At 42.0% G+C, this 25178-nt stretch overlaps 1 protein-coding gene across 1 annotated transcript in view; it reads left to right on the top strand.

Moving 5' to 3' along the window:
• Positions 1 to 25178, top strand: part of LOC119170027 (prolyl endopeptidase) — a 44956-nt gene that overhangs the window by 4070 nt on the left and 15708 nt on the right. The window contains exons 4-12 of the mRNA XM_075881011.1: positions 5487 to 5582; positions 7134 to 7302; positions 7735 to 7836; positions 10286 to 10428; positions 13655 to 13767; positions 15071 to 15216; positions 20686 to 20790; positions 23025 to 23129; positions 23820 to 23900. Of these exons, the coding sequence (XP_075737126.1) occupies positions 5487 to 5582; positions 7134 to 7302; positions 7735 to 7836; positions 10286 to 10428; positions 13655 to 13767; positions 15071 to 15216; positions 20686 to 20790; positions 23025 to 23129; positions 23820 to 23900 (1060 nt within the window). The remainder of the gene's footprint in view (positions 1 to 5486; positions 5583 to 7133; positions 7303 to 7734; positions 7837 to 10285; positions 10429 to 13654; positions 13768 to 15070; positions 15217 to 20685; positions 20791 to 23024; positions 23130 to 23819; positions 23901 to 25178) is intronic.

Raw genomic sequence — 25178 nt, 5'->3', positions numbered from 1 at the left:
ACAGATTTCAAGAAGGAAATCAGCAGTAGTGAACCCGGAGAACATGTTGACACATGAATTTCAGCACCGCTAATGAGGATGCATCAAGCCAAGCCGCAACACTCAGCGAGTGAGGGTCGGCTGCATGTGTGGTGCACATTTTGTCTAATTAGTAGTTACGGGCGGTGGATCGTGTACTCACAGCAATTGTACTCATTTTGAGGGTCTCAATGTCCTATAGACATGATTCCTTACCGGCATCTATGAAGCATGTGCAGATTCTTTTGAGACGAAACCCAGGGGTCGAAGATGGAGGTGACTAAGAGCACTTATGTTATATATAAGAGTATTTATGTTATTGGACAGAACATTTTTCTAGCTACAGTTTGGTACCCAAGAATGTAAACAAAGTATTAGTATCTAGCTGCAAAAAAAAAAAAAAAAAGATTTTTACACCTAGTAACAACAGCCCCTTTTCCTGTGGTAGCAAAAGTATGTTCATGAGCTACAGAGGCAGAGCTTGTCTGAAGCATTCTTTTTCGCTTGAGCCACTTCTGCAGTCGCTACATGTTGATACATAACGGAACAAAGCTGTATTTCGAAATGGACGTCTATGTTCTAGTCATCATATGAGATATGGGACAGGTCTTTCAAATGGAAACGTTAGCTGAAGCTGAGATGTTATACAAGCCGTTACTAGAATAAACTCAGTTTGAAAGCTCCGCCGGAGAGGCGGGCCGTGTGGCGGTCACAAGAACTAGTGGCGCTGCAGTATAATCTTGCTCCAGTGGCGCGGGGCGTGCATGTCGTGATCGGCAGCGGCGACGTGCGAGCGGCTACCGCGAATGGTGCGCTGTATTCCCACGTCACTTTAGGACTGTTTTTGCCACTGCATAGTTTTTTTGTACGAAAACGCATTTTTCATGTATGAGGCGTAGCGAGAAGGAGCAGATTTATTTATCTACAGGTACGGGGACTAGCTTTGCGCCAGGCTCCAGCAGCAGCGACCGCAATGACGACTCCGTTTCACGCAACTTTTTCGTTCGTTTGTTTGCTTATTCATTATTTATACTCTGTCTAAACACTGTTACACAGTATAGTAGGCCAACATAGAAGCGGAAGCAGCTTGAGAACCTCATATATGTAGCTTCCGATCTCTTTTGCCCAGTGGTGACGGGCTAGTAGACGAACGATCGTAAGCAAATTCGCTGTGTAGCCTTGCACGTTACTAGAGAAAATTCGTATTGTAGTGTAAATAAAAATTATGTTTCCATCATTATTATTAATATTATTATTATTATGATATTATTATTTTTATTATTGTTGTTGTTGTTATTGTTGTTGTTGTTATTGTTATTGTTATTATTAGATGCGGTAGCAATTGGCTGATATGGCAGAGATAACGCTGTTGAGTATAATGTATATTGTGTGACAACAATTACACAACAGTTACAAACACAATTACAAAACTTGGATGACGCTTGAGCTTTGCCTTCAAGAGTAGACCGCAATAGCATAACCGGGCCCTGTGCGAATCACCTTCTCAATTATTAGCCTAGCTTCGGTCTCGGTGTATGACTCCACAGTGCCGTGAGAGAACGGACGACTGTGCGTGCAATACTGGCCGTTTCAAACTATCGTACAGTGTCTACTGAAAGGACAGTTACGAAGTGCCCACTGCGCCATAATTGTTCTTTTTGCGAATCAGCAAAGGGGCCTTTACGCGTGCGTAATGCAACTGGCGAACATAAGTCTGAGCGCCTTGTAATGGCTGGGCCTTTCTAACACCCTAAAAAAAAAAAAATCAATTGGGAGCTTTCTGAAAAGGTGGAAATTGCAAGGAAGGAGATGAAGTTGTTGTAACATTTCACTCTGCACTAGATTGGTAGCCATCGCGAAGACTTGTCTTATGAACAGTGTGAAGCATGGGTACTGTTTCTTGATGAAAGTCTTTTTTTTTTGTAACTAGTAGAAAACATGAGTACTGTTTTTCTAGAGCGTTCTTGTATTTCAGTAAGTCAACTTGTTTGACGCTTCTACAGACGCTTTGGGCCTTTTTTCGTCTTGGCAAGATGACAGTGGTTGAAATGCTAGTGGTAGTCATAAAATTCTTACGCTGAAAATGCTCATTCATGTAGAATTTCCCCTATCTAAAGGTTAAACCGAATGCAGACACCGCAAATATAAGCAGGACATCGGTTCTTAGCCAACTTGCAATGAGCAACACATCTGGGCCAATCTATACAGGAGATCTTGTGTGTATTCACATAAGCTGTCGACTGGAATGTCGACTCGAAGCGCACGATGAATGGTCAAGTTCGATACCAGCTGTAGCGATCAAGCTATGCCTTGACCCAGCGGGTCATTCGCCCCGCCGGACCAGTGCCCAAAAGGATAGTCTCGCCACGGCTGGACGGAGCAAGCAACAGGGCCGACTACACGAGACGGCGCCCACTGATTGACAGCGGCGCCAACTGTGTGGAATGTTGCAAAAGAGGGTTATGGAGCCGCCGCTCTATCTCCCGCCTGGGCCACGCATCACGTGGGCGTGTTAACCAGCAGACGACGACGGCGCTGGTCAAGGGCTCTCCCCAGAGGATTCACGAACCTGGCACCTCTCGTAAGGGCGCGCTAAAATCTTCCTGTGGGAACGCAGCGCGAGGCCGGCACCAAAGGGGTCGAGGTGCCCGTGCGTCTTCCGCTCTTCCCCTCCCTGTTCTACGGCAGCGCTGCGACTAGTGGCAAGGGTGTGTGTGTATGTGCAAGCCAGTGTTGTGCCTCTATGAACATACATGACGGGCGGTACTTCACTGAGAGGAACTTCCACATCACCATTGGTCCGCATTGTTTTGTGTATATTCCCCAACCTAGGGACCTAGGGAACGGGGGTCAACAAAAAGGGCGTGCAGCGCCTCGCCCGACTCTCTTCTCTTCTCTTCTGTCTTCATCTCGACAACTCACTGTAAAGATGTAAATAAATCCGTTGAGTTTGCTCAAAGCTCTCCCCTAGTCCTTGGCTCGACGGAGCGACGGCGACCGGCCCCGCTACCCGCAGACTGCGGTCGCCACGACGCCCTACAACCAGTACAACAGGGAAGCCAACGCGAGCAACAGTGCAGCGAACCGCCGCGGTACGCCGCCGTAGCAGACAATGCGCCGAGAGTAGTGCAAGATCAGACTGCAGCACCGCTAGTTCTCGCGACCGCCGTTCGGCCCATCCTCCTCCACTGGCGGAGATAAGGAGCTTTAAAACTGAGTTTATTCTAGTAACGTTGGTACAAGCTACCCTCCCGCTCGATTCTACCTTTTTTACTGTCGTGGCCCTTGCGAGAGCGAATTTTTGAGACTGTAGCTCATTAGCGGAGGTGAGTTTGAGACCCCTGTGCCACATTGTGGCAAAAATATTATAATTTGTTTCTGGAATGCGTGAGGACATTATTCTCGTGGTCTTTTGAAGAAAAAAAGACTGAATGTGTTTGCAAACCATATTTAAGATATCCCTGCAACAAGTGGTCATTGGAGCATACTGGCTGGTGCTATGAAGATATATAGTTGCTGGGCACAACCCGGCCAGACAGGGCAGACTATCCCATGCTGGGTAAATATAGTTTGGTACTACTACTAGACCACACTGCGAGATTACATTTTGAGTTTGGTAAACTGGTTTCTAACTGTTGTGTATAAAGCCAGGGACCATGCTGTTTGATTAATTCTATCATGTGAGTGAGCAGTATGAGCTTGAATACACAATTTTGTTATAATTAGCTTGTATTGTGAAAAAAAGTTACAATTTTTTTAATATACTTTCATAGAATTTTGTACAAGTTGCTTAATTTTCAAGTTTAGTTGGAGCATACAATTGCCAGACTTTATCAAGCATTCCGTGCACTGCACTGGACTGTTGGACTTTGCTGAAAAAGTATGGTGTCCCAGCAATTAGATTTCGAATACAACAGACCAGTAAATAAACTGGTATTTATAATTATTCATAATTATGTAGCTGCAATACATTATTCACAGCAGAAGTATAATGCACAGTGTTTCTGAAATAAAAAGTTTGCCCTTGCCTGGTTCTAGTGGGCCCCACTAGATGGCGCCACATATGCAGCCTAACCAAGCAAGAATGGAACTTTCGAACCAATCGCATTCTTCCCCATGATAAAAGCAAGCATTCTTTTTTTCCAGAATCAAACATAAATGGAGAAGCAGCATTTTATTGTGTGTTATAATGCACAGACAGTTATTTTTTCTTTATTGCATCTTGTTTGATTATTAATGGCTAATTGTAGTCTGAGCCTTTGACGTCATTGGGATCGCTTCAAAATGTTTCACTCGTAGCTTGTAAAATGTCGTACATTTACCATAATTTCTCAATAAGCAGAGCACTGCTGTTGATAACAATGATGTTTCAGACATTCTCAAACATGTGTCTTTCATTCTGACACAAATTGTTATTTGCCTTTAGTGTCCCTTTAAAGGGTCAGTAAAGTCAAATAGCAGTTTACGTCAGTGTGAAAGCTCAATGTATGACAATATCTAAAACGACAATATTATCAACAGCAGCGCTCTACTTACCAAGAAATTAAGGTAAATACACAAGAATACATGCCCTGCAATACAACATTCTCAAAATAATCCTGATGACGTCAGACGAACCGCCTACAATTAATCACTAGTAATCGATCTAGCTGTACTAAAGAACATTCTGTACATCAAGAGACATGATAAAATGCTGCTTGTTCGTTTCTGTTGGATTCATAGAAAAAAGAACCGCCGGACTTTACTATAGGGAATGGCGCAAGTGGTTCAAAAATTCAATTTTCGCCTGGTTAAACTGGACGAGCCGTGCCACTTAGCAGGGCCCAGTTGAACCAAGCACGCCTGCAATTTTGAAGGCCATGGCTAAAAATTGTTCAATGGCCGTTGTTGGTGTTGTGGCTCCCGATACTTTCTCTTTGCTGCTACTACAGTGTCAGCGGCCACGCATTAAAGCTGGGCAACGTTGTGCACGGCAACAGTGACATCAGACGTTCCGTTGAGGTGGGTAATTCACAGTGCGCTAGCCTGATGCAGACCACTAAAACGCGATATTATTTCAAAGTAAGCCCTTCCTTGGCACTAAAGTAACACTGCGAGGTTTCTGGACCGCTATTTCAACAATCAATGTCGTCTAGACACTGGTTTCATTAACATCTCTTGCTCTGGAAATGTTGATCACTTCATTGTCATGCCCCGCCGCGGAAGTCTAGTGGCTAAGGTACTCGGCTGCTGACCTGCAGGTCGCAGGATCGAATCCCGGCTGTGGCGGTTGCATTTTCGATGAAGGCGAAAATTCTGTAGGCCCGTGTGCTCAGATTTGGGTGCACGTTAAAGAACCCCAGGTGGTCGAAATTTCCGGAGTCCTCCACTACGGCGTCTCTCATAATCATATTGTGCTTTTGGGATGTTAAACCCCACATATTGATCTATCAATCACTTCATTTTTATGTACTTCATTCGTTTACCAGGCTACGGCAGCTGTATGACTATCCTCGGTTTGGCTGCCTCAAGAAGCACGGGAAGCGTTATTTCTGCTACAAGAACACGGGCCTTCAGAATCAAAGGTAAGAAGTGCTGCTCCAACATGATGTTCATCTGCTTCACTTGATGCTCTTGCTCCAGATGCTTTTATATTCTCCACTTGATGGTGACACTGATCTCATGCTTGTCAGGGCACTGCGAAGCAGGATAGTAATGCCTACATTTATTTTTTCTTTATTTAACAGTTCCTTTACTCATGCGCCATAGCATGTGGGCCTCTTCTGTCAACCTCCACTTATGCCCTTTTGGTATCAATTTGGTGCCATACTAAGTGTTCTAATTTTGCATTCTCATTTCACCACCTTAACAATAAGGGAAAAAAGAAGCGAAAGTACAAATGATCATGCTCGAGGATAACCTCTGTCATCCTCAGCTGCATATTGAACTTCCCTTGGCACCCATCATTTTACTAGATTCCGCTACATGGGTATTTACCTAGATGCCTAAGTGTAATTAAAGTTTTGTTTTGTTAAAATGGGGAAAGAATGACTCAGCAAACATTGGTTAAAGCTATTAGGTGTCACTAAAGCTGCATTAGATTGCTATAATTGTATTTCAGTTCAGTGTGCAAGGGATTATCTGATATTGGAAAGATTAAACTGTTTAGTTGGTATTCTGCAGTTGTAAAGGCGTATAACTTTCTGAAATGTATGGCGACCCCTGTATGAGAACATATGCAGGATTGGTGTTAGCGTTGGCTTAGTGTAACCCATATCACATAATGCGTATACAGTAAGAGCTTGTTGATTTGATCCTCGGTATTTCAGAAAAGTGAATAATTTGCTCATGTTTCTTGGTCTCGGCCTGTATATCTATTGTTTAATGGCGTCAGACTCTCAATAATTCAGTCATGGTTAATTAGGGCAATCCTCGGAGCGCACCAAGTGCTAAGGATGGGTGATGATCGATGCAAAAGAGCCAAGACACTGTGGGCAGAAAACCGTTTCGAGCTTGCACAGTGTGTAGCGCTACTTCACGACCACGTTTTTTTTTTTTTTTTTTTCACATGCAGGTTTGATACTCAGCAGCCTCATTTTGGCTTGATGCAATGTGGGTGCAATGCTGGCTTAAAACTCGTTTGCTATATTGTGATGAATGAACGATCAGTTGCTGACCAATTTACGTGTTCAAGCACTATCGTCAAGTACGTGTGGTAGTGGTGGCAGTGGTACATAATAAGGGAATGGTGCAGGGCATGTTTAGGGCTGACTGTTTTTTTGATACTTTTTATATTTTCCCATTTGGCTAATTTATACATTTTTTACTCTCCTGTGAGATCTAAATTAAATGAGCAGTTACTCTAGCCTTAGCTTTAGCAAATCTAGTTAGTAGACTACACTGCGTCCTCACGCAACATGTCCTTCATGCATTTTTCTTTCAAAGGTGCTGAAAGCCGGTTAAACTTAGTTTTTACTTTCTCAGCTTGTGATTGATATTTGAATCACCAAATTTTCAGATACTTATGTGATATAGTTTTGAGAAAGTGAGCAACTTCATAAACTTCATAAAGGTGAAGGTCTGACATGCTTCAGAAAGTGTGACATGCTGTCTTTGTCACCTGGGCTTCTTTCCAGCGTGCTGTATGTCCAGGACTCTCTAGATGCTGAACCAAGAGTGTTCTTTGATCCCAACGAGCTGTCTGAGGATGGAACAGTGTCTGTCAGCTCAACGAGCTTTTCCGAAGATGGAGAGCTCTTTGCATATGGGCTCAGCTACAGTGGGTCTGACTGGATTAAGATCTTTGTGAGTGGCACCCGTTCTCTACACTAGAAAGCAACGCTTTCTGCGTGCATTTTCTGCCAAAGCTACAGTGTCATTTGAATTGCTGCCTTGCATCAATAGGTTCAGGGCACTTATTAACTTAGTGTTTCAAGAGTGCGTGCTTTGTTGCTTTAGCTATGTAAACATGCCGAGCGGAAGCAGGAAGAAAGCTTCATGGTTCTTTTCATTGTTGACCTGTATAGAAGGAAAGAACTTGTGTTTGTCAAAATGTGTTGACGCTGTGTTTACACTGTGAACACATTGAACTAAATAATGGTGTTAGTAGGGTTGTAGATCAAAACTTTTGGATCGTCTGTCTGTATGAACAGCAGTTAAGCTTTACACATAAATTTTGTTGTTAAACGTATAAACTGTGCTTCAAGCTCATTATTATTCTCGTTAATGTTTTCTCAGATCAAGCGAGTGGCCACGGGTGAGAACTTCCCCGAGGTTCTGGAACGGGTGCGGTACACGGATATGTCCTGGACGCACGACAACAAAGGCTTCTTCTATGGCGTATGAGTACACTTGATATATTCAAAAATGTATTGCAATTTTTCTAGAAAGTATACGTTACTGAAAATTTTGGCTTCTCATATATACATACTGTATTTACTTACACAATAGGGCCGCTCGCATAACAGGCGCACCCCCAGTTTGGTCGCGAGAGATCCAATTTTTTATTTCTGCGCATAATATCCGCACTCTGAACTTGGCCGCAATCATTATTTCTGTACCTATTTGTGCGGTTGCAAAGAATTGTGGCAATAAAAGATAAGACCGCGGCAGCACTGCGCCAGCTCCATGGGCTTGCAGAGTGAAGTTAAAGTACGGTTGCTGTCGCCTTTGCACTCTGGCCGTGCACGAAACGCACGATCGCTTCCTTGTCAAGTGCGCATTGACTTTTCTGTCAGGAGAAGCGTCGTCGTTAACGCGTCCGCTACCTCGTCGCCAAATTTGAAAGCTTTTCGGCTTTTCACCACGAGATATCACCTTTGCTTGTCACTGCTGTCACTATGTGGACTTGCACAAGCTCAGTGGCCTTTTGTCGCCATTGATGTCCCGGTTGCGAATCTAAACAACATATCATTCGCACTACTCCTGGTTAGGTGCTTGAGCACGATCTTTTCGATGCCCAATCGTCATGTTGTATTGTACAAACTTCCCGCGACAACGTGCCGAACCGTACGCTAGGCCTAATCACTGTTGGTGCTTTTGGTGCTGTAACACTCAAACGGTGGTTGCGATTCGATTGCAATGTCTTGAATATGGATCGCAGGCCCGCAAAAACAAATGATCGATACCGTACAGTGCACAAAATTTCAGTTGTGATAATACGTGTAATGTAGATGGCCTGAAATGTTATCAGCGAATTTCCGTGATGGTGTTTTGTTTTTGTTCTTCTCTTTTTTGCATTTATTTCGTTGATAATGTGGGTATTTCAATGTCAATTTTTGGAAATCTGAATGCACACCGCGTCTCATGCCTCAATTCAGGGACACGTGAGACGGCATGCTCAACACGTTTTGCGTTAGAGTAACCTATGAAAGAGGTTGTTTTGGCTGTCGTGCAGATATTCGTGACTTATGCTGTAGTTGAAAATAAAATTTTCTGAAATTTCAACCCACGTAATATGCACACCCCGAACTTGGAGCCGTATTTTCCGGAAAAAAGTGCGCCTATTATGGGAATAAATACAATATATTGGTAATGGTAGTTATAGATTCCATGCGTAGTGTTATTAATGGGACACTAAAAAGAAACAGTGACTTGGTTTACATTGATAACCTGCACTCCAAGTACTCTAATGCCATAAGTTTCATTGTCATAAGTTTATTATCAATGGAGAGAATCAAGTATAAAGTTTAATTTTTAAATTTCATGCCAAGATTTCCTTGCGTAACGTAACAAATTTCAAATTGTATTTTTCGTATTTTTGCGGCATCGGCTTTATGAAATTTTCTGAAACTTCGTATGCTAAGGAGTCAATGGCACCCACAAATGACAATGTAGTTCAATTTTCTCGATTAGAAGCTGCGCAGGACCCAGCAGACGCATTCAAAATCTGCGATGTCCTGTTGTTCATTGTCGGAATCTCAAGGTGAAAGTTATCTCGAGGAATCTCGAGTTATCTTTTCGTGCATTTTCTCGCTTACAAAGCATAGCATAGTATCTCGATAAGAGTGGTGTTTTCAGAATCGTGAAGTTGTAATTTATTGTAATACACGAAAAATTCTTTTGCTCTTTTGTGTACCTTTAATGGTTGACGAATGTCCACATTTTTTCATTGGGGCAGAGGAGTTCATGCTTCTTGTGATTGAGTAAACACGTAGCTAGGCTTGTGCGAATAGCGACATTTAGGTCTGAAGCAAAGTCGAACCAAATAGTGATTTGGTGTTGTGATTTCGAATCTAATTTGAATTGTTTATGTCACATATTATAAGGAAAGATAAGCATATCTGTCATTACCCAACCTATGTGCACAATATTTATTTTTAAATTGAAACAAGGCATGTGAAAGTGCCATTTCTTTTGGTTCAAAAGAGAAATTTTGAATAGTAGCACTATTTGGCTTTTGATCAATTGATGGGAGGGTAATTTGTTCATTTAACTTAGAAGGAGGGCTTCACGTCAGTGTGTCTTTCTTTTAGATAGGTGTTTTCATGGTTTAGCACTCTTTTATGACAGTGGAACCATCTTTACAGGGGTTACATTCAGACTAATATACATCTATTAATTAATTCATATCGAATGCTTCAAAATTTGCGTTAATTTAAATTTGAATCAAAGCGAATTTGAACATTAATATTTGTTTGAATACCTGAAGCCTTTCGATATTCGCACAGGCCTACACTGCCGTTCACAAGCCACTTGTGAACTCGTACTGACACGTTTTTCTAGACAAGAGAGCTGAATAGTTCACTTATTCCATAGTAAAAATGGCATTTGTGTTTTCTGTTTGTAGAAATACCCCGACGGTGAACAGAAGGCCGATGGAACGGGAACAGACAAGGCAAAAGATCAGAAACTGTACTACCACCGTGTGGGAACACCGCAGACAGAAGACGTCTTGTGTGCAGAGTTCCCAGAGCAACCCCAGTGGAGAGTGTAAGTCGTTAATAGCATTGCTTGTTTGCTTTTATTTTGATAGTTTGCCATTAAGCATAGTAAAATATGGTGACAGAAATACACAAACAAGTTTGATTCGTGTGGAAAGTTTAGCAGGCATACAACTTGCCTGCTGAAAAAGGTTCTTGTAGGAAAATGTGGGGCTGCGGTTATGACGACTTACACTACACTGCGCTCCTGCGTACAATCGAAGGTACAGTACGGTTTATTTTCAAAGGAAACGCACCGGCGTGCAGCTCTGTTTGCTTGTGCTGAAGCAGTGGGTGTTGGCTGTAGATATGCTAGTGCGGTGTGCAGGAGCGTACTGTAGGGTTAGTGCCAGCAACTAACCACAGGCAGTCTGCTAAAAAGCTTTGAACATGGATAATTGTCGTAGGCAAATATTTGCATGTTCCCATGTGTTCTGCTTTGGCAGTAGAAGTCACAGTGCATTGACAGACTATTCTGTTTCAGCATAGTTTCCTCAAAAAGTGTATTGAGTAAACCTAGAGAGCAACATGGAGACGGCCATGCAGAAACTATTGCAGTCATCCTGGCTCATGTATGAACAGAATTTAAAGGTGCACATAGATAATCGTAAGTTACAAAGATTGGTTTTGATTCCTAGCGTTAGTTATCTGCTTGATCGCATCGAGTCCGTCAAGCCTTCTTGGGGCTACCTTCAACGAGTCTGGGTGGGGTGGGAAACTCTGGATTATATAAATGCCTTTGTATGAAGCTTGAATACTGAAATGCTTTCTGAGACTATTTTCTACCTTTGGCTGGTTTGTTGGTTCATTCTAAAGAACTGGAATCTGATCATGTGTGGCAGAAAACACTTTTGTATCGGTTTCTTTTTTTTTTTTTTTTCAATTTTATTGTGAAGTTTTTTGCCGGTGCCCACCAAGGCTTCAGTGACCTATTTTCGCCATGAAAATGACGATGATAAAATGAGTGCTAATGAGTGAGAAAGAAAAAAAAAAGTATAAGGCAAATGTTCTGCCACTGAGAATCGAACCTACGACCTCTTGGACTGCTATGACAAGCGCCTGCTTCAGTACCAACAAAGCTACCAAGGCAGGGGCACGACACACTACAAATGCGCCTTATATTTCTCGCATGTACTCTCGCACGTACTCTCTGTTAGGTGGTCTAGACGGGGTAGTGTGGTACATCCGTCTGTGAGCGATAAGCAGAAACAATGCGGCATGACACTTAGTAACGCTGATACAAAATGATTAGGTGATGATGTTATAGCATGGGCCGCATAGCCTTCGAGATTCGCAATCATGGAGGCCATTGTTATAGTGCCTCGAATACTATGCTCGTTGACAACTGTAGAAAATTGTACGGTGATGCTGGCATGCTCTAGATCATTTTATGCTGGAGTCACATGTAGCCATCTGGCTTTCTCACTCATTTGTATGATCCAAACGAGATAAGTCCATAAGGGAAACCTGTAGTATTGAGAAGCGTATGTAAAAAACTGCAAAGAAAAACACTGCCAGAATTGTCAGGTGTTGCTGAGCAAACAAGCAGACAGTTAGAACAAGCCCAATAAAAGCGGTGGCACTTCTTCGATCTAGCCCAAAATTAGTGGAAGTTAAACAAATGAGCCTACCTTGAAAATTACATTGTATGGAAAAAGTACTACAAATGCGTCTGGAAGGTCTACAAACATTTTTATTTTGCTTAATGCGAAAAGGTGCAGGAATAAAGGCAGAAATTTTTTTAGCCTTACACACTGTCATTGTCACTGACATCTGGCAGTTCAAAATAATCAATGGCATCCACATCTGCGGAACCATACTTGTTCTTTGCGTTGAAGAGTTCCATAATTTTTGTGGTCGATTGAAAGTCTCAGCTGCAAACTTCATGAAACTTAAGGCCATAGCAGTTGTGGAGGATGTGCTCAGCGTTGCAGTTTTCATCTTATTTCGGAGGCGCGATTTCACGAGGTTTATGTGTGAAAAAACACGCTCGACAACGGCATTGCTCAGGGGCATGGCCAAGAACGACAGAGCGGATTCTGCTAATTTCTTGAAGCAGCTTTCGTTGCTGGAATCTGTGAAATGCAGGACTTCTCCCCCAAAAGAAGCAGAGTCATTTTTGGTCACATTTTTCTAGAAAAGAAGACAGACCTGCCTATGTTAGATGTCCAGAAGACCTATATCTCCCTTAATTGGTGTAATCTCACATCATAAACAGTGTAATCTCCCATCATAAAGACATGGGCATCAGTCACCTTTCAGTTTCGCTGAATGATAAAAAAATTAAATTGTTGAACAAGATGTGAGATTACACCGTTTACGATAAAGGTTTTATCAGTTTATGTGAATGATTGTATAATGTCGATTTGCTTATGCGCAGTGTTCACGAGGTGAACACTGCACATGACGACTGATCTTTATTCATGAGTAAAGATCAGTTGCTGGTCTGTGCTGGTCCAGTGTGTTCCTTTCTTGTGTGTCCTCGTGTGTGGGCTAAAGTTCCAATATTCTAGAAGTGCTGACTGGTGTAGGGTAGCGTAGTTTTGCCGTGTTTTTGGTAACGTATTTTGTGCCAGGCAATGCAACATTTTCTGAAGAAGCACAGGTAAGCCCCCAAAAATGCAACAAGCGACTAAAAATTTGCAAGCTTCTCGGCAAAAAAACAAGCCAGAATCCACTTATAATAAACGGAACTGGCAACTCTGAACACTGCATTCAAAACATGTCTCATTTCACACAATATTGAGTTTGACTGAAGTATATGTTGTCAATACCTTTTTCTCAATTCGAAATTTTAGTTGTCGAAGACAAAACATTTTTTGTTTTACATAAAATATTTTCAAGTTTTCCTGTATACATGACGTTTCGTTCAGCAGCTTTTGCATTTTGCTACCTTCTTCTGCGTTAACATGTCGTTTTCTTTTTGTGACCATTTCATTGAATCTGTACTTAAAGCTTATTTTCTATTCATTTGTTTACTACGTATGGCCTGTGTGCCGAGCTGTCGTTGGAGCAGAAGCCTTTGTCAGGGCACATGGTCTTTAGCTTATGCTTCCTTTCTGTTATAAACAAGAGAAATAATCTCAGTTCAATTGATACATTGACAACATAAGTACCATTGCCAAGATTTGGCTCTTGTGACATTGCTTAGTCGGTCTCGATCCATTGTGTGTATAAGTTGTGGCAACAGTCTGTTCAAGCTCTGTGGTATACAGTACGGCTTTTCTTTTTCTAAGAGGTGGCCAGGTGAGTGACTGTGGCAACTACGTAATTGTGACTGTGGAGGAAGGATGCAAGGACAACCAGCTCTATGTTGCTGAACTTTCCAAGCTTTCTGGAGGCATCAAAGGTAAGCGCAATGGAAACAAATGCTCTTTTCTAGCAATAGTATACTTTCGGTGTATAAATTCCTCTGCAGAATATGAATTTTTTAAACCTCTATACATGAGGGTGTACACTCAAACCTAATTAAAAGAAAGTTGCATTTTGCAAGAAAATAAGTTCGTTATATCCAAAAATTTGTTATAAAGATTATTCCTAACACTGTATCTATTTCAAGGCCATTCTTTATTTACTTTGCTATAACCGATATTTCGTTATATTCATGTTCATTATATTAAGGTTCGAGTGTAGTTGATGCACTACATCCTGTAATGTTTTGTAAATTTGTGCTTCAAATGTAATTGTACATGTAAAGCTGTAGATCAGTGAAACCTGAATAATACAAATTTGGATGCCTTTCACAAGTAATAAATCAAGAGCATAATCTCTTGCTACTAGTTACAACTAACGGTGTTATGGGCTTAGCACTGAATGCAGGAGCCAAAATAGAACAATATTAGACAAATCAGTGTCAGTTAAAAATTGAGCAGTGCTTTCTAGTTAGCCATTAAGAATGCAAAATAATTAGGTGAGGTACTCTCTGAAGTCAGGATGGTTGTTTCATATATTGGGTGGTAAGCACCCAATTTTTCAGACATGCTCGACTTGTTCGCTGCCCTTGTGGCACCACATGTAGCCATTGTATAAGGCTGATTGAAACTTTGGGTGGTGAAACCTGTTACTTCTCGATATTTTCTAGACATTTTGCTATGGTTGCAAGTCTCAAGCAGGGTCGGTCAATGGCACAAATGTCCCTGTATTCATTGGAATTGCAGTTCAGGTTCGAACCAGTGATCCTGAATTCCACACCTCCTGCAGGCGTAGCAGTTTTTCGAAAATGCCAGCATCTCAGCAGCGCAGGGGTGCTGTGCGTTAAGCATGCTGAGAATAAAAACTTGGATGTGTTTCTTGATTACACGTGTGCCCCTGCAGTTTTCTGTTTCAATACAAGCACCAAGATGCATAATGAGCCTGTTGACAGGGTCCTAAATTTCTTCCAGGTGGGGCTGTGATGATAGCCCAGGCAGCAGTAAAAAGGCTTGCATTCATTCTTTTTCATTGGTCCACACCTCTGAATTTTTCTGTTTACACAGTTCCCGGAGAGTGCTAAAAAAGGGGGGGAAGGGGGACGTCAGCTGTAAAAAAGCTGGCAGTGTTCCATTTAGGTATGGTGGTGTGAACACCCACATTTGTGTTTAATCTGGTGAAATTGGTACCTGTTTTTATCACATTTAAACATTTTCTGTGCTTTCTGTGTTGTGCCCATTCAGACAAGCTGGAGCTGAAGTGCCTGGTTGGAAAGTTTGAGGCAGAGTATGACTACATCACCAACGAAGGTAGCGTGTTCACTTTCCGTACCAACAAGAATCGACCACGTTATGGCTTGGTCAACATTGACCTGGCTGACCCTGCAGAGGTGAGATAGTACTACACTGTCATGTTTCAGGTGCCATAGTTATTCTTTTTTTTTTCTGCCCTCAAAAGAATAGCCTTTGTGCCAAATTAGTACAGCTAACTGTTTAACCGACCAACCAGGCAGTAAGTTTAAATGTGCCAAATCGCATTGAAGCAGGCATATGAAAGTTGGATCCAAATCTTTAAGTGCACTGGCTCTTCAGGAGAATTGCTAGGACCTAAGCAATGATGGAAGTGCTGCTCCAAACTGCTCCAAAAGAGAAACGCTGCTCCATGCTGCTCCGAAGTGTAATACTGTAATACCTTGTTAACTCAAAGTCATAAAAACTAAGGAAAATTTTGATATAAATGGATTTTCAAGATGAGCGAAGTTGTGCCCATCGCCAAAAAAAAAGAGTGCTTTTCAGAAAAAATCGCTACATATTCTTGGCCACTCAGCTGCAGTTTCTAATCTTTCTTCTCGTGCAGGTTTTAAAAAAAATTACATACAAGAGACCTTAACCAGCTGTGTTTTGTCGCACTGCCATTTTGTTTAGCCTAGAAAAACTGCCTAACACTCGTCTGCTTTGCTGTCTTACTCTGACCTAAGAAGGTGTTCTCCAACTGCTTGACGCATCGCATTAGTCGATCTTCTCCGCCGCTGCACTCGACTTTATTTCGAAGCAAGGGCAGCAAATTTCTCGTCTCGGAAGAATGTCTGCACCTCTAGAGGTGCTTCGTCATCGCCGTCGTTTTCGCCGTCCTCTACGTTAGTGGCTGTTTGAACGGTTTCGGCGTCCGTCATTTCTCCGGTCACCACCACATCCTGCTCACACAGCGCTTACTCCAGAAAAGTCACGTCATTCTCGGCGGCCTCTGGCAAACTGGCGGCATGTGAAAACCTAGCGTGTGCGAAGCGGTTTGTGATAGCCTCTGCGCGAACTTGCTGCCAAGCGCTTCTGAGAAGATGTACTGCACCTAGCAGGTCAATTTCGTAGCCTTTGCTGTTTTCATAAGACCTCAAAAGTCTGTGGAGAAGGCTTCTTCGGTAGATTTTTCAGGCCACTTAAATGACACCTTGGTCCATCGGCTACAGGACAGACGTCATATTTGCAGGCAGAAACTCAACTATCACTGCCGCCAAATTATCTTATTTTGCCGTGGTCTGGGCAGTTGTTGACAATGAACAGGACTTTTTTGTTCTTTTGGCCATCTTTTCGAAAAGAGTAGCAGTCATCCACGCTGCTCTATTTGCACAATAGGTAACGCCATTTGGCAGTTGTGCATTTCTAAAGTACCTAGGCTTAAGAGCTTTGCCAGTTATGAGTAACGGCAGCTTGTCTTCCCCTGTGGCCCTGTGGCATTTACCCTAAAAAGGACAGTGACCCTCTCCTTCCGTTGTTTCGTTCCTAAGCATGCTCCACCCTTATGTTTGAAAGTGTGGCTCGGCATCATTTTATAAAAAGGTGCATCTTCGTCAAGATTGAAAATGTCACTGTCGGCGTAGCTCTCACACAAATCGGCGAGCTGACGGCTGCGCCAGTTATCTGCAATGGCTGCATTGACAGTGCCGCCCTCGTCGTGCACTGACTTGGACACCTCACTGTTCCTTTTTTTGAAGCGGTCAAACCGGCCGCTGTTGCAACTGAAATTCTTAACCCCGTTTGCAAGGCCAGGGTGTCTGCCTTCTCTATCGTTATTGCTTTAGCGACGGAAAGGTTGGCCGCTCTGGCATTTTTCAGCCATAACATCAACGCCACTTCAACGTCTGAGAACTTCGACCCTTGAACCCGCTTCCGCTGGCTGGAGAAGCTTTGTTCAAATTCATCCAGCACCTTCTGCTTGTTTTTTAGCACCATCGAAAGCGTAGACAAAAAGGTGCCTAATTCCTGCGTGAGGCTTGATTTCGTTTGGCTTCCTTTCTCCACTTTCTTAATTAGGGCAACTTTTTTTTCTAACATTAGCGACTTCCACTGCTTGGCACCACGCTTGCGGCACTCACACTAAGTTGCTGCTCCTCACAGTCAGCAAAAATTTTATCCCGCTCGATTTGCACAGTTGAACAGAAATCACACCTCAGGAAAAATCCCGAGCACTCACAGTCAACGAAAAATCCATACAACGTTGTTTGAGCAGATGAACGGAAGTCACACCTTAGGGAGAATTATGTACACTTCACAAAGCGAACGAGACAAACTGCGCCATGAGCGGGCAGAGGGCCTCTCTGCTCAGCGCATGTGTCACATGATGTGCCACAGGGTTGCTTGACAAAGTTATGATGCTGGGCTAAGGCTTTGTGTACTTTGCGGTCACGGAAAGCATCGACGTAGTAATGGCAGGCGCAGCTAGATAAGAAAAAAAAAAAAATCGACAGACTTCAGGCATGGCAGCATTGCGTGAATCTTGTGAAATGGTCCTGCGGCTGAATTTTCATTCCACTCCCAGTCAAGGTTTCGATCCAGACTCAAGGGCGTTCACGAGGCACTAGTGCTAATGCCATATATTTCCATGATAGTTTTATCATCACGACCACTCGCCATTCATTCTCCCTGCGCGCATTTCACGACACTATCATTACTTTAATACTTATGTATTTTACCCACTTTTAAGGCCTTTATACAGCCACTCTCTATAATCATTGTTTACATCTCTTGTCCCATTGCCTGGCACTCTTTGGCCATGAAATGGCCCTTGCGCTATTGAACAACACACATCATCATCATCATCAGTAGACATAGAAATCTGATGGAACTGCTTTTGGAATGGAATAGCTACACCCAATGTGAAAGGTTTTGTATTTGAATTCTGCACTCATGAAAACCTTTCGGTGAATGGAACTCCTGTTTTATGGAACACATTTTAGGGGTTCGTTTGAGTTCCATTTAACTGGAGTCTCCTGTCTTTTTTTTTTTTCTATGCCTGTTGGGTATTTTTTTAGGCTATCATACCTGTTTATTTCCTCTTAATTCCAGTCTCAGGCCGCAGTGGAGCATCGTCACATTTGTAAATGAGCCATGATGATAACTCTGTTGTGTTATTTAAGGTTCATTGATGTTATGTTCTGCCACAAGTTTGCTTAATGATTCCTTTGTTTTTTCCTCACAGCCCACGCATCTGTCACCCTATGATGTACGTCTACTTCCGTAGGTACCTGGTGTAATGTGACAGTGGTCTGAACGTCATAATTGAAATTTATATGGTGACAATCTACATTAACCCCAGTGGGCCGTAATAGATTCAGAGTGCTCTGTTCTATCTTGATGTTCCTCAAAACTCTGGTGTAGGTTTTGCTTGTGAAGCCCCATGGCTTACTTATGGGATTGCAGTTTGGCTACTGCAATATTACTGATTTTAAATTCATCTTCTAACTAAAGTTTTGGCACACATGCGAATAACAAACATGAAATCGTCAGTTCGACTTCAGGCGACTATGGCTATGTTCTTCGAAGGCGGAAACGCTTGTGCTTGCTGCCGCGACCGCATTTTCGATGGAGGCGAAAAGATCTGAGGCCTGTGTACTGAGATTTAGGTGCACATTGAAGAACTCCAGGGGGCCGAAATTTCCGAAGCCGTCTTCTACAACGTCCCTCATAATCGTAACGTGGTTTTGGGACACGTAAGGTTGTAACAATTATTATGAAACACTTGGGTCCTTATTATTAGATTTTGGTGCATACTGGTTTAGTTACGTGTTCTGAATTTTGATCGCCAATGTTGTTCTAGCACATTCATTATTTTAAGCTAAATAGATATTATTTGTGCCTGCTTTATGAACTTTTTGTAATGCCACCGATGGATTTGCGAATAACTGTTGCATCTTTCGTTGTGCTATGTTGTTTGTACTGTTTCAGTGTACTAAAATGAGTGCTTGCCAAATCTGTAGTACAAAAAAAAAAGAAACTTGCAATTTTTTTTAAATATCGGTAGAGTTTCAGATTTCCTTCTTACAGAGTAGCACTTCTTTGTGAATGGTAAACTGCAAATATAAAGACAGACAAACTGTCCGTAATGCAAACTGCTATTTTCTGTCAAACATAGATATTTTCACCTCGAAGAGCTATGCATGTGAGTATGAACAGTAATGCTACAAAAGGTTTCGTGAGAACTTAATTTAATAAGTTTATTTTATTCATTTTACTGAGATGTAGCTCAAAGGTCTTTGAATTGATGGACAGTTGCATTTTTTTCAACTCAGAGCAGTCTGACTGTGTAATGGCACAATACTGGATAATAAATAGAAGTGCTGAAGTGTGCATTCTCTTCATATTCTTATGGGTTCAATATAGGCTTTATTAGACAAGTTTGAATTCTTTGACAGCTTAAAAATGTGTTTTTATGACAGCATCCTTGAGTGCATTTGCATCCTTGTTTGACTAATAGCTTGATTTAAGATGGAAGCAACATACACTTTTATTTTTTATATAAAAGAAGCGAGTAAAAACTTTACTTTGGGTGAAAAAGCATAGGAGAGAAAAAACACTAATCAGGGGCTGTGTATGGTTGGGGGTGTGCGCTACTTGGGGAGTACAAGAGAGTTTTAGCGCCATGAGTTGAGAAAAAAAAACAAGGTCACACAGTAATCTGATGTCGTACGTAGTCAGGTGCATCATACAGAGAGCAGAAACGAGCGACGGTAGTTTAGAGCAAAAGTACATTCGGGATTATAGGAGCAACGTGCAGCTTGGAGCGGTGAAGGTGAACACAGAAAAGTAAAAAAAAAAAAAAAAGTTCGAAAAGCCAGAAGAACCCAAACTGCTTGGTTTTTTTTTACTGGCTCTGCTCAACAATTGCGATTAACAAAACATTGGACATTCCCCACCCAATCCAGCTGGTTTTTCAATACATATATAGGAGCAAATCGGGGGGATACATCCTATTTATGTATGACGCGGCTGTAAACATCTAGGCCAATTTAATTTGCATGTAATGCACAGGGTATAGTGAGTGCTTTTTTTTTTTTTTGAGAAAAAAAGAATGAGTTTTATTACCATAGAGCAAGGAATTGTTTAGAAGGCAAGTATGCCGTTCATAATTGTAAAGCCTAATAGCTTTCGATATTCAATGATGAGGCAGTGTTCAGGCATAGCCATGTCGTTTGGGGGTGCAAACAAATACTCTTACCAGCATTTCGTCCCAAAATAGTCTGGTTTTGCATGCAGTGTTCTCGTGACAAAATCCGATTTTCTTCAGATGTGATTACCTTTTTATGGTTCCTGAAGTTTATTTTCAGCTAGACTTTTCTTAGTAAAAACGTTTTCAATATTGCTGTTACACTGTATGCTTTCAAATAATCGCTAGACAGGATTTTTCTCACCAGCAGCAAGGAAGGTTTTACATAAATTGACTACCACAGTGCACAGAATTTATGTACTCTTTATGCACTCGTCCTATGGTGTCAGGTGGCCCAACAACCATTTGCAAAATTTTGTCTTTTGCTTAACTTATTGTTCCACTCGTAACAATAGTAACCTAAATTTATTCTTTGCTGCAGGGATCCTGGAAGGACTTGATACTTCAAGACGAGAGAGATGTCCTGGACTGGGCCGCTTGTGTCCACAAGGACAAGCTCGTGGTGTGCTACCTGCGCGACGTTAAGGTGAAGACTGTTGCTAGTATGAAAAAACAAAATGGAAGTAAACGAAGGCCTAAATAGTCATTGTACCAAGCAGCAGTGTGCACAGTTGGTGAAGAGTTAGGTAAACCTTACAAACGCATACGGGCAATCATGTGTAGTTAACCCCTGTTGCTTCCAGTTATTTGATGGCTAAATAGTGTTGTGACACATGCAGCATTTGTGAGGATATGTTCCAGCAACACATCTTGTGGTGGGAAGGTTAATTTTAGTATGGTGGCTACTGTGCAGTATTCCTGTTACACTTTCCAAGGAGTCTTGCTATGATAGTTGACATAATGCTGCACTTAACACATCTTTATCTTGTTTATCAGCAGCAAATATATATTGTATGCATGTTGTTCTTTAGTGTTTGTTTAAATTTTTGTATTTGATATATGTATTAAGTGCCACGGTATGTGGGATATTGCTGGTAAGTTCTACATTACATTGCTACGTACCAGTGGCATCGCGACCAACAAGTCGAAGAAAAGAACAACATTTATTGGCGCGAGTTATTCGTATCAGCAGTGCTGCTCGCCGAACCATACAGACGACGCCCGATAATTTGGAGTCGCTTAATTCCTTGATTGGAATTTTAGGTTAATCAGAAGTCAACGAGTGGTCCCATCAGTTTGGCATGCAGGCCTATAAGAAAAAAATGCTTGATAATTTAAAGTTAGAAATCTGTGATATTGATTAATTATTAGAACTTATTTTTCAGTTGAGAGCCCGAGGGGACCATAATTTTCAATAAAAGAGGGAATTTTTCCTGTGCTAAGACACCTGTCAGACCCTGCTGTTGTCGCCATCGCCACTGCCCACAGCACAACAATTTACAAAGCGGCAATCTTGTTCAGTCAACGCCGGGGCATCGCATTGATCGCATTGGCTAACTAGGTTTTTGATTATGATTTGTTGAGTGCTTCAGCTGTGTGCTGGGTTGAAGTTAAAACAGCACGACTGGACGGGAGTGGAGAAGAACCCGCAAACACAGACAGCGTTGTGTGTGTTTGTGTGTTCTGCTCCATCCACGTCCAGCTGTGCTATTCATATTTAGCATGATAAACGAACTAGCCCGCCAATGCACTGTCGGTTGATTCCACACGTGTTTCTGCATCTGATTTTGAGTGTTATGGCGGCAACATTTGATAATGGCAACTCGTGACCCCTACCGAACACGTGACCTGGCGACAAAAGTTGAAGTCTTGAAAGAAATTGACCAGGGAGGCACCTTTGATCAAGACATCGGACAAAAGTATGGTGTTAAGCCTAACACACTCTCAAATTTCATTAAGGGTAAGCAGGTGAACTCGACAACGGTAGTTTTGGAAGCATGTTCTTAGTGACATGCGTTTTGAAGAATTCGTCGCTGTGGAGAGCAACGTCGATACATGCGGACTGCTAACGGACAGCAAAATTGTGCAGATGGTTCGGCTAGTGGACGGTGACGACGTCAGAAACGAACCGCCGCAGAGGGCTACCAATGTTGCTATGAGCTTTGCTCTTATGCAGCAGTTCTTATGTTTTGTTGAAGAAAACAATTGTGAAGAAGCACTTTGGCGTGTAGTGCCTGGAAAACTTGCGAGCCGTAGCCAGGTTCGGCAAGACAAAAACATGACAGGCTATTTTTGTTGGGGAACTGTCAGGTTCAGAGCAATGAAAGTGCAGTTTTCGTGCATTTTGCTTAACTGGAAGTTCGTTTAATTCAATGTTTTTTGCAGTTCCCATGAACTTTGTATTAACGGGAGACAACAGTATATGTATTTCTTCGAGTCCGTGTCTTCCGACTCAATGTCTCTCCTATTTTTAGTGGAGGAGCTGGTAAATATTTTTGAGGTGGCATAGCTATTCTCATAAGTAAACATATATAATTAAGTAAGGAAAAACATGGCCTTTGTCGATTATTGAATAAATCTTCTATAAAATTGGTTTGAGTGCAGTTAGCAGATTTTCCAAGATATTCATCGGATTCCTATGAAGTTTGAAGTTGTTTGGTGGAATCTTCGCATGTAAAAATAGAACGGTTGTGAAAATGAATGGCAAATGCAAACATATGTTTTGAAACAATGTCGGCATAAGTTATGAGGCGGTTGCTGATGCACCATATGACACAAGCACCCATTATTTATATATTTGCATTAGATAAATGGTAAAGATTTCTCTTGTGAAGAAGGTGACCTATGTTTTTCTTTTTTTTTCTTTTAATATTGTTGCAGAATGTGCTTCAACTGCATGCTCTTTCAACGGGAGCAAAGATCATGGACTTCCCGCTAGATGTTGGCACTATCACTGGCTTTGCCGGTGAGAAGAAAGACCATGAGGTAATCATCTCGCTATATTTCTGGCCTTTAACTGCAAGGCACGTCCTAGAGAAGCTATGTGTTCTGTTAACACAGCCGAAGAACCGATGTCCCTCGACTATGACCATTAATAGATGGCTTTCAGATAGGGTTTCTTGTATTATGTCATTGATAGATCATTACCATGTGCCGATAGGGAAATGTGATTTCAGTAATTATAATTAGTCCTATTGCTTAAACATTGACATGCTTCATTAGTGTGTAGTTCACTAAATAAATACAGGTGTAAAAAATTTAAAGCATATCATTGTGAGGAAGTTGTGTTACTTCACAGTATACTTTGCCAACCAACATGAAGTCTAGCAGTTTAATTTGCGTTGAAGCAGATGTGGCAATGGAGCACTTGTAGCTTTAACATAAATTGATTACAAATACTGTATGTTTTGAAACGTCGTCTAGCAAGCAGAACTTAAATTAATGAAGTTTGTATGCCTGCGAGCGCATTTTAACCTTGTGAGAAGTGCTACATAGGAGAAACAATCAGACTGAAGCATGTCTATGTTGCCTAAACAAACTAATAAGTGCGCAAACACGAAAGGGCAAATTGCAGCGAGTGAGTGACATAGCATGCTGAAAAAGTGACATGTCTTAGTTTCATGGTCAACACTCAAACTTGTTAAATTTTCTTTTTCTTTTTTCTTGTCTATCCAGATTTTTTACTTCTTCACATCTTTCCTGACACCTGGCACCATCTACTACTGTGATCTCAGCAAAGAGCCCATCAGCCCCAAGGTGAGTGTCAGTGGTGCTGACGCTCCCACCAATGGATGCTTTATTTTGTCTTGCATTGTGTGTGAAACATCTTTTTGTCCTTTCATTTCCTGGGCTTCCAATTTTTTTTCCTCATGTAAAAAGACTAATTTTTTCTTGGCACCCATGACACAGGTCTGCCCCAAGCCATGTTTTCAGCACAATTATGTGTGCAGGCGCTCTGTTAAGTAGTTCATTTTTAGGGGGAGTAAACCACGCAGTGATGAGGACAAAGCCAGTACTCATCAATCTAGTGTTGCCATTAGCATTTAATTTAGTAAACCATTCTGTCCCTAAAGACACTTTAGGTACTTTGCTAGATGCCAGTTAACCCATGTGCTGTTTCTGACGTGCAGCTATGTTCTTGCGATTAATCCCCCCTGCAGTGTCACTGACATACCAATACATTCTCTGTTCTGTGTTCAAAAATTCACACCGAAGTGATTCTACTGGTTGCGCCATTCCTTGAATCTATCTAGAAGTATGTGTTTTTGCTCCTTGCGGTTTTCGTATGTGTATTGAAGAGTATAGAGTGACCATGCCCACTCTTGCCGCGGTGGTCTAGTGGCTAAGGTACTCAGCTGCTGACCCGCAGGCCGCGGGATTGAATCACGGCTGCGGCGGCTGCACTTTCAATGTAGGCGAAAATGCTGCAGGCCCGTGTGCTCAGATTTGGGCGCAGGTTAAAGAATCCCAGGTGGTCGAAATTTCTAAAGTCCTCCATTATGGCGTCTCTCATAATCATATGGTGGTTCTGGGACTTGAAACCCCAGAAATCAATCAACCATGCCCACACTTCTTTGCTGAGGGCGCATGGCACTCTGTGTGCGCTATTGTCATGGGTGGAGCGACTATGCGGCATGTGTGCGATTACAATATATAAGGATTGTTCTGCCATCTGCTATGGTTTTGCAGGTTTCATTATTAATATTATTATTTTATTGTACTTTGTTAACATGTCTGATACAGCACATCTAGTTCAGTGGTGCTCACCACCACTTTTTCTTCAATAGACCGAAACATGACTCAGGTCACTGCTTTTGCTTGCTTGCAGCGGCCTTACTCGCTACCATGAGCAGCAAATGAGGTTGTTGTATCCACTGTCCATATATATCTATCATTTTGACTTCACAACGTGCCATTTCTCTGCATCTCAAGCATTCCTGATAGTACTGAAACCAAGCTGACACTGGGGGGGTGCATCACTAATGTCATTAATGCTGTTTCAGACATGATATTTGCCCAGGAAGTCTGAAAAAT

The sequence above is a fragment of the Rhipicephalus microplus genome, chromosome 2 (genome assembly GCF_043290135.1).
Source record: "Rhipicephalus microplus isolate Deutch F79 chromosome 2, USDA_Rmic, whole genome shotgun sequence".
Taxonomy (NCBI): Eukaryota; Metazoa; Arthropoda; class Arachnida; order Ixodida; family Ixodidae; genus Rhipicephalus; species Rhipicephalus microplus.
This window is presented reverse-complemented; position numbering and strand designations above follow the sequence as displayed.